The 10,033-nt window shown below is 40.5% G+C and overlaps 1 protein-coding gene across 1 annotated transcript; it reads left to right on the top strand.

Moving 5' to 3' along the window:
• The first annotated feature begins 232 nt into the window (after window positions 1–232).
• Fabp7 (fatty acid binding protein 7) lies at window positions 233–4,433 on the top strand. The gene is made up of 4 exons (XM_038339924.1): window positions 233–415; window positions 869–1,041; window positions 1,645–1,746; window positions 4,092–4,433. Exons 1-4 carry the CDS (start codon window positions 343–345, stop codon window positions 4,140–4,142), a joined length of 399 nt encoding a protein of 132 aa, XP_038195852.1. The 5' UTR covers window positions 233–342; the 3' UTR covers window positions 4,143–4,433.
• The last annotated feature ends 5,600 nt before the right edge of the window (window positions 4,434–10,033 follow it).

The following is a 10,033-nucleotide window of genomic DNA, read 5'->3' as shown; positions in this document are numbered from 1 at the left end:
TAGTCCTCTGGACTCAGGCCCCACTGACTTCCTAGGAGGCATTCTCAGGCATCCGGACTGTGGTGTGTGCACTGGGAAGATCTTGACCTACTCCAATAACCCAGTGGCCTGAGCAAATCACAACAAGGATTGGTGTCATCTGCCCAGCCCCTCCCCTGTGACCGCCTACTGGAAACAGGGACAAGTTAGCAATTCAAATAATTGGCTTTTTGCCTGCTTCTTTTCCAAATAAGAAGGCAGGGATTGTGGCTGAGGTGCAAAGGGTTTTCGTGGAATACAGTGGTGGTAAAGACCCGAGTTCCTCCAGCTCCTACCTATTTTCGGCTGACCGGAAAGGCAAGGATGGTGGATGCTTTCTGTGCCACCTGGAAGCTGACAGACAGTCAGAATTTTGATGAATACATGAAGGCTTTGGGTAGGTAAAATAAGACTTGCTGTTCTCTTTTTAATTCTGTATTTTGGTTCTTAGAAATTAACTTGCTAGGGTTCTGAGAGACAGACTGAGCACATTGTCATAATATGCTGGATTATGTAGAGCCCACTTAAATGAATTTTTAATGTGGCATTTTCTTACCTTCTTGCCCAGGGCCAAATAAAGGAATGATTGGATATTCTGTAGAAAATGTGAAGCTTCTATAATGTGTGTGTGTGTGTGTGTGTGTGTGTGTGTGTGTGTGTGTGTTGGAGGGGTGTTCAGTTTTCCTTTGTTTGTGCTCAGCTGTTCCATGGCTAATGGACTCATCTTCAATCAGGTTTGAACGGAACCTACACTTTAGAATTCTGGATCCTCAGAGTGGCAAGCAGATTTATGCTTTATGAACTGTTTTGGAAGTCGCTGATCGTGCACTGGCTACTCTTGCTGTTTCAGGTGTGGGCTTTGCCACCAGGCAAGTGGGAAATGTGACCAAACCAACGGTGATAATCAGTCAGGAAGGTGGCAAAGTGGTGATCAGGACCCAGTGCACCTTCAAGAACACAGAGATCAGTTTCCAGCTGGGAGAAGAGTTTGAGGAAACCAGCATAGATGACAGGAACTGTAAAGTAAGAAGCCACTGTTTCAGGGTGGGGATGTGGAAGCGCGAGGAAGATGCTCAATCCCTCTGCTGCCTGCGTAGATGTGGAGAGGGGGAAGATTTCAGAATTTTCATTCAGGGAGAGGAAACCAGAGTTAACACTTTAGTGTACACAAGTTGTACTCTAGACACCGAGTAATTTCCATAGCCAAACTCCCAGTCTCTTTTCCCCTTGTCTAACACTTTTTACCTTTTATAGCAACCTTTACCCAGAGAGTGTTGAACAGTGTTTATGTGAAAGAAAGACCCGTGCCATGTTTTTACTCTCTGATCACCTCAGATTGATCCGTCAGTCTCACACTAAAGCTTTGCTTCAACAAGAAGCATGAGTCGTTCTGGGTTTTTATTTCAAATATTGAAAATTTTTGTAACTGGTTGAATACATTTCAGCCAAATTATAAGTGGCCACATTTGTGGATAACAGTGGCTCTCAAAGCAATAGGATGAAGTGCCGCTAGGACAGTCACGGTGACACACTCAATTACGGCACTCCCCAAAGTCCTGCCATTCCCTGTCTGTGGGAAATCAACTTCTGTCTCTTAATCACCCGCATTTTTGTTGTTGGTCTCAGTCTGTTGTTCGGTTGGATGGAGACAAACTTATCCATGTTCAGAAATGGGATGGCAAAGAAACAGACTGTGTAAGAGAAATTAAGGATGGCAAAATGGTTGTGGTAAGTATTATTTTCTTTTTCATTTTCTTCCCATGCCCCCTTCTACCCTTCTTTCTTTCTTCCTTTCCTCTAGCCGCCGCTTTCCAAGCTTCTCTCCTTTTGCTCCCTCCCTTCTTTCTATAACATTGTGTGCCTGTCAAAGTCCCTTAATAGCATGTAAAACAGGAGGAATGAAATGAAATTATACTCCAGCTGACCCAGAAGCGAGTGTCAAGAATTGTCATTATAGGATAGCTATGGATCTCTGAACTTCCCTTGAAGTGTAAATGTACAGGAGAATATATGAAGATAGCTGATATTAAACTGTAAATTAACTGAACCTCAGAAAAGTTACTTATTAGATATGGTCATAAGAACAATTTAAACATGTTATATTCCAGTTTATAGAAGCTCAGTGCAAATAATTTAGAGTTTAAGACAAGATAAAGCTTTAATTTCTTCTAGAACTGTTTGATGTTACTTCCTTGCAGTTTTTTTTTAATGAATCAGCTGAATCTTAAACATGTGTTCAATGATAGCTAGGCATCCAAATGTTATAAAATAGAAAAAAAAACAATTTTGATAAATAATTTCTCTAGTTGTAGAAGCCTTTATCTAGGCTTATAGGAACCATTTTTACATTTTTATTTTATTTAATTAACATGTTTTCATTTATTTTACATATCGATCACAATTTCCCTTCCCTTCTCCCTTCCCATCTCCCCTCTTGCCCCTCCCGCATTCATCCAGTCTACCTCTCCCCCTCCCCCGCTCCTGCTCCATCCATGTCCCTTCAGGAAGGGGTAGGCCTCTCATTGGCTTGAACAAAGCATGGCACTTCAAGTTGAGGTGCAGCTGAGCTCCTCCCCCTGCATAAAGTCTAGGCTAGGTGATCCAGAATGGGGAACAGGTTGCTAAAAGCCAGCTAAGCACCAGGGACAGGTCCTGATCTCACTGCTAGGAGTCTTACAGACCAAGCTTCACAACTGTCACATACATGCAGAGGGCCTAGTTCGCTTCCATGCAGGGTCCCCAATTGTTGGTCCAGAGACCATGAGCACCCATGAGCTCAGGTCAGCTGTCTATAGAGACCATTTAAAATTAGAAGTGCTATTTAGATGATAGTGATACTGTTAAGCTGATTCATTGCTCTTGGGGATGTGTGGGGTACCTTTACAAATTCCTGCTAAGATAAGATCAGAAAATGCCTTTGCTACTGCTATTCCAAAACAGATTACCCCGGGCGTGGCGGCGCACGCCTTTAATCCCAGCACTCGGGGAGGCAGAGGCAGGTGGATCTCTGAGTTCGAGGCCAGCCTGGTCTACAAGAGCTAGTTCCAGGACAGGCTCTAGAAACTACAGGGAAACCCTGTCTCGAAAAAAACCAAAAAAAAAAAAAAAAAAAAAAAACCCCAAAAAAACAGATTACCTCCTTCTTTAATAATACAGTCAGAGTTATTCTGAACTGAAACACACTAACTTCTTCTCACATGTGTAAGGCTGGGGGAGCAGAAAGCAGGGCTTTTTCTTGAATCATCAACTAAGAGTTTATTTCTAACAATAACCCTGAAGCTATTTTTTATGATGCCACCTCTGTTTCTTTTCTGTCTATAGACAAGACAGATGGAGCAAGCTCAACTTTGGGAACTATGACTGTGATCAGGCGTGACTGAATTCTGAAATGGAGATTAAAGCAAAGACATATTGTATTCTGAGGATCACACCAGTGCTTGAAAGTCATGGGCACACACCTTGATATTTTAGAGTGATGTTACAGTAATTCTTCAAGTTCAGAGTTAGAGAGTCAACATTCAGGGCTATTACCATGTAACCGCCTGGGTTAGGTTCACAGGGGCGAAACATGGCAAAGTAGAGAGAACGCTGTGTTGTTAATTTTTTAAATAAACCATTACAGATACCATGAGCTCAGATGATTGTGCCTTCTGAAGAAGTCAGCCAAGATTATAGATTAAAAACTGTTATGAAAATTTATCATAAATGTAACTCCCTTTCAAAGCCAGCAGTTGAGGCCGCAGTGAGACACCTGCATGTGCCTTCCTTGTATCTCATTTGTTTTGGTTCCCTTAATAATCTCACACAGAAGGAATTCTGAAACCTGCAATTTCAATTGCAAACTCAGTTTCTGCTCCCTTTTCATTTTCAAAAACCAGAACAACGTGAAAATGTGTTTTACTCATTAAACACTTGTGATTTTATTTGTTTGTTTGGTCAGGAAAGAAAGAGTATACATTCAATGTTTAGTGATTGTAAATGTCTTCATTCTTCAGGCTTAATATTGAGATCACATACACGATAATGTTAATGTTCCTGGGTGAAAGGTCTTAATTATCCTTTAACTATTTCAGACTCTTACCTTTGGCGATGTTGTTGCGGTACGTTGTTATGAAAAGGCGTAGAGAAGATGACGGTTCTCTGGAAGTTCGGTTTGGTGGAGTCTCTGAGTTCGCCAGCTATGGCAGCTCTGATCACTCATTAGACATTAGATGGTCGTCTTTGGTATGGAAGCAGAAAATTATAACTTAAAGATGTGCTACTCCAAGCAGCTCATAGAATTTTACTATGCAAATCTACCCTGTTTTGTAATTTGCTACAATTTTATAATAACTTTCTATAAAGATGGGAACACACATTGTTATTTCCTTTGGAATGCAAACCCAATTGGAATAAAAAGTATACACACATAAAAAGTTGGTTGTTGTTTTTAATGTCATAAGTCCATCTAGGAACTATCTATTAGAGAGTCTTCAATGACATATTTGCGTTCTTATAGCATAAACTAAGGATGGAAAAGTAATACCTTGTATAAAATACTCATTCATAAAATAACTGGGTAACCCAGAAAATGTGGAGATGCCACATTTTTATGACCTTGACCAAGAAATTTGAATCAGTAAATCTAGTCAGGACCTAAGGAAATTGGTCACAATGAGTTGGACTACAGAAATGACCATTTGCTGTTAAGAAACGGTCCAAAGGGGGAAAAATGATAGGCTTTAAAATGTGATAAAAATAAATATAATTCAGTTCCATGCAATCAAAACATCATTTATCAAAGTTTTTAAGCAAATACAATTAGGAAAAGGAAGCTGATTTCATCCTCCATTCCTAGCATGAATCCCCAGACACCTCACTGCGCTGGACTTTACTAAATTAAGAATGTTGAGATGAAGTTAATACAGAGAATCAATACAAGTGATCAGATTCTTCTTTTTTTCTTGGGGTAGATAGAAGATACAATGGCAACAGACCAAACCAAAACAAATACCTTTTATAGCCGTGTTGCATTTGTGATACAAAGAAATGAGACTATGTTTTGTTACTTGTTAAATGCTCTTTAGTCATTTTTCTCAACCCATGATATGAGACAAGGCAGGGAATATTGTATGTATTCTACCAACGGAGTAAATTAAGGGTTAAAGCTGCCTGGCTAAGTTCGCGCGACTAGCAGATAATACTGAGAATGGTAAGGCTCAGTGTTTCCCTTCTGCTTAGAGCTCAGCACCTCAGCCAAGTTTCCTTCTAAAACAAAACTGCAAGATTTTATTGTGATTATATCCTGGGCAGCCTCCATTGGCTTTAGGACATAAGTGTCTACGTGGGGCATATCTTTTTTGGGGAAATATATAATGCTCAGTTAATGCAACCTTGTGATTTCATTACATTTTTATAAGTGAACTCAAGGTCAAATATAAAATGCGAGAAAATGTCCTATGATATGTAGTTCACTACAATGATGCCGCTACCTAATTGCTATATGACAGGCTCAATGTTCCTTACTCAAAGTACTTGGAACAAAAAGGGTTTTGCATTATGGGATATACATGTACATACCAAGATATCTTAGAAATATGATCTAAACACAAAATTCATTTATGTTTCATTTGCACCCTTTTCACATACTTGGAAACAATTTTGTAAAATATTACAATGCACTCAAATTTTGACTAAAATCTGCAAGTAAAGTTTGGTATTGAATCGCCCCTTAGTGTCACGTCAGTTGGGGACTTCGGAGAAATTTCCAACTTCTATACTTAAGGTACTCAATGTGCACTTTAGAATACTTTATAAAGTTGAGTGTGTGTATTGCGCATATTTGTGTGTGTTTGTGTGTGTGCCTACATGTAAGAGCATATGGGTCCCCACGGAGGCCAGAAGAGGGTGTCAGATATCTTGGAGGTAGTGTGGTTGTGAGCCACCAGTCTTGAGTGTTGGGAACCAGACTCTGGTTTTCTGAAAGAGGATAAATGCCCTTAAACATTGAGCTATCTCTCTAGCCACTCAACATGCACTTTAATATAGCGTACAAAATATACAAAATCGAACACTGAAATATACAAATCTTACTGTCAAAGTAAGATTATCTACTCAAGTCACTGGTCCTACGAAGTCTACTCTCTTTAAAAACAGGGCTTTGAGAAGGTATTCATTCCATAGAGCTACAGCCACTGTCTCTGCTGCAGACTCTTGCTTTGGAAGCATGGACTCTGGCCCAACGAACTACGGGTGGGATTTCTCTTCAGATGATTGCAATACAACTAAAACACAACCTATTGGTATTCATTTCCAAATCGTTAAAGAATAGAAAGGTGTTGGGTGGTCTGAGTGGGAAATGACATCACAATGGGATGAAAATAATTGAGAGCTGCAGTGGTAGAGTATGTATACATTTATAAAAATAGTATTAATAGATATTTCTATTTTTTAAATTTTAAGAAGTAGTTGGAACTCATTTTTTCAAATAAAATTATATTTTCCTTAATAATCTGTAGATATTACTAACCTTTCATCACCCCCTTTATCATACACATATTGCTAAAGAAAAGGAGATATTTGCTATGACCAAGGGCAATTTGACCAAGAGATTAAGGAACCACCACTTTGGAAATTTCAAGTTCTCAAATATACAAACCAACCTGAAAGCTGTTCTATAAAATCCAGTCATATACTGCTGTACTAGTTAGCATTAGCTATCGACTTGACATAGCTAAAGTTCACCTGAGAAGAATCTTGATGGGGAAACTGCCCAGGCCAGATTGGCCTGTAGACATATATGTCGGGTCTTGATTGTTAACAGACAGAGGAGAGCCTAGTCCACTGTCGGTGACCCCATTCCCTAGGCAAGTGGTTCTGGGCTCTATGAGAAGGCTAGCTAAGTATGAGTCTATAGGAGAGCCAATCTCATTCCTTCAGTTTCTGCTTCAAACTCCATCTTGAGTTTGTGCTCTAACTTCCCTTCATGATGGATTGTAGTCTATAAAAGAAACTTTTTTCTTCTGTAGTGGTTTAAGTAAGAATGACAATCTTCTGTGGTGGTTTAAATATGAATAATCCCCCTCCCATATAGGTTCAGAATGCTTAGTGTGTGACACTCTTTGGAAGGATTGGGTGGTGTGATATTGTTAGAGGAAGTGCCACTGAAGAGTAAGTAGGTTTTGAGGTTTCAAAAGCCCAAGCTGGGTCCAGTGGTGCTCTCTTCCTATTGCCTTCTTATTGAGATGTGAATTCTCAGCTACTTCTTTAACACCATGTTTGCCTGCATGCTGCCATGTGCCCCACCTTGATGAGAATGAAATAAACCTCTGAAACTGGAAACTAGCTCCAATCGAATGCTTTTTGAGAGTTGTCATGGTCATGGGTGTCTATCTACAGCCACAGAACACTGTCATAGAAGACTAAGACACCTTCCACGAACTCTTTTGGTTGAGTATTTCATCAGCAGCAGAGATGAAACTGTAACAACCACCGACAGTCAGTCTTTATGTCCTGTTTTCCCTGTTCCAGAAGAACAAGATGAAAATGAACGCTGGGGCCAGGTGACCTACAGACACAGGCTTCCATGGCCTGTACATTCACATGTGGGACACTGACGCCTGGAGCTTCCCACTGACTAGGAAGGAAAACAAAAGAAGGTGAAGTAGACGGGAGGCTGGAACTTCCACCACTCATTTCCTACTTTAGCATTTTCGGATTTCAAGCGTTTCAAAGTTTCACCAATGTATGTGCTGCCTCTTCCTCCTCCTCCTCCTCCTCCTCCTCCTCCTCCTCCTCCTCCTCCTCCTCCTTTCCCTCCTCCTTTCTCCTCTTCCTCCTTCTTTTAAATTTTAGGAGACCTGGTTTCTCTATGTAAGAGCCCTGGCTCTAACTGTCCTGGAGCTCACTCTGTAGACCAGGGTGGCGTCCAGGTCACAGAGATCCGCCTGCCACTGCTTCCTGAGGGCTTGGATTAATGGCATGCACTGTCATCACCTAGTTTGCATTTTGCTTAACTGAAAAATTATTTCACAACCAATTTACTCCCAGTAATATGCCTTAGAAATTGAAAACAAAAGCAAAGAAAAAGCGCGTGACAGGGTAAGATAGCACAGAGAGGTCACTTCAGGTTTAACCAGAATTTGATCTCCTTAATGGAGAATCCCGTGGAAAATTACCCAACTCTACTTGCCTTTATAAGATAAGTTAGCTGGGGCATCTTGGCCCCTGCAGCTGCAAAGTGAGATACCAATTTGTGGTTTTTTGCCGAGGATCATGCATAGGTCCAGAATACACTATTTTTATATTTTCTTCAGGTAATTTTGCCAAAGTCTTTTGCAGGTAAGTTTTCCACCAGAGAAAACGTTATTTTATATCCTGCATGGCCTAATTTGTGGTCTTGCTCTAAATGCTCTGGGATACACTTAAGTCCTGAATACCTGAGTATAGTCCTATAGCCAGCTGGAAAAAAACAAACAAACAAACAAAAAACTTCTAATCAGCTATAAACTGTCTGGTAGGGTTCCGACAAGAATTAGCAAAAATTGACATTGTTATAACCTGCTCATTTTCTGTTAAAACAGTCATACTTATGCTATCTTACTAATGATAATTTGCTCTTCGTCTCAGGCTCACTCTCCTTTTCCTGGTTCTCTTTTCCTACACTCTTTAGAATGCAGACCGAGAAACTGCCACTGGAAATCACTGTGGTTTCTCTGTAGCTTTGGAGTCAGTCCTGGAACCAGCACTTGTAGACCAGACTGGCCTTGAACTCACAGAGATCCTCCTGTCTCTGCCTCTTGAGTGCTGGGATTAAAGGTGTATGCCACTGCCACCCAGCTTCTGTGGTTTTTGTACCACTTGAAACACGGGGAAGCTACAGCAAGCCTGGGAGGAGTCTGGCAGGATCTAAAACGGAGTCCGTGTTCACTTAAAAATCCTTTTCAAGAGATACAATCATTAGGCCATGCAGGATATAAAATAAGGTTTTCTCTGGTGGAAAACTTACGTGTAAAGTACTTTGGCAAAATTACCTGAAGAAAATATAAAAATAGTGTATTCTGGACCTATGCATAATCCTTGATTCAAGTTTCTTTAAATTATTGGTCCAGCATGAAATAGGTTATAGAAAATTGTATAGTTACAGAACAAAGTAATAAATCAATACATTTTACCAATTATGTTCATAGTAGAAAAATATAAACCCAAGTAGACAATCTATAGGGTTTAGATGTAGTATCCTTAATTTTAGGGTTGGAGGAATCTAAAGAGCAGTTAAGCTTAGTAATGTATTCTAAATTACTCTGGTAGTCATGAGAATGATATGCTAGATACACAGGTTAAGGCAACTGATTATTAAAGGGGCCAAGAGATCCCTGGAAAAGTTTGGCTTTCCACCTAAAATATCCATTCTCCCACAGCAAGTTTCCTCGAACTCAGCTAAAGCGTAGTATTTTGGAGGCTCTCTTAACACAGCACAGCTTCAAGGTGCTCCAGCTGCTCCAGCTCACATCTTTAATGAGGCGAATGTTTCTCAAAGGTAAGCTCTTCCATATAAATCCCACGCCTTATAAACTAAAATCATTGGCTTTATTTGAAAGAGACTGCATTCTCATAAAAGCTAAGAGAAGAAACACAGAGTACATGTGAAACACAGTTTGGGCATTCTGGCTTGTTTGCCAAAATAGTTTTCAAAACTTCCTTTGGAGTGTAAAATCAACAGTCTCTGTGTATTTACCAGGTATATTGCATAAGGGCATGCTGTAACTCAGTTGTGGGGGAAAACATTCCGCCTGGTGAAATTGGGACACGGTTTGTAAACTCCACCTGCCCCATCACCTTGGAGGCCAGTGAAGCCACACACTGCTGGATTCCATTCCTGGAGTGTCGATTCAGCAGAGCCGGCCAAAGGCCTGGGAATTTGCATTTCAGCCCCGTACTGAGGAAATCCAGATCCACTCTGCAACTCAAAAGTCTTAGCACACTTCAGGGTTTTCCCCGCCCCCTTCTAGCACCTGTCCTAAGTGGTCCTGTCTGG

The sequence above is a fragment of the Arvicola amphibius genome, chromosome 8 (genome assembly GCF_903992535.2).
Source record: "Arvicola amphibius chromosome 8, mArvAmp1.2, whole genome shotgun sequence".
In the NCBI taxonomy this organism is placed as follows: domain Eukaryota; kingdom Metazoa; phylum Chordata; class Mammalia; order Rodentia; family Cricetidae; genus Arvicola; species Arvicola amphibius.
Note: the sequence above shows the minus strand (reverse complement) of the source record. Positions and strands in the feature narration are given on the sequence as shown.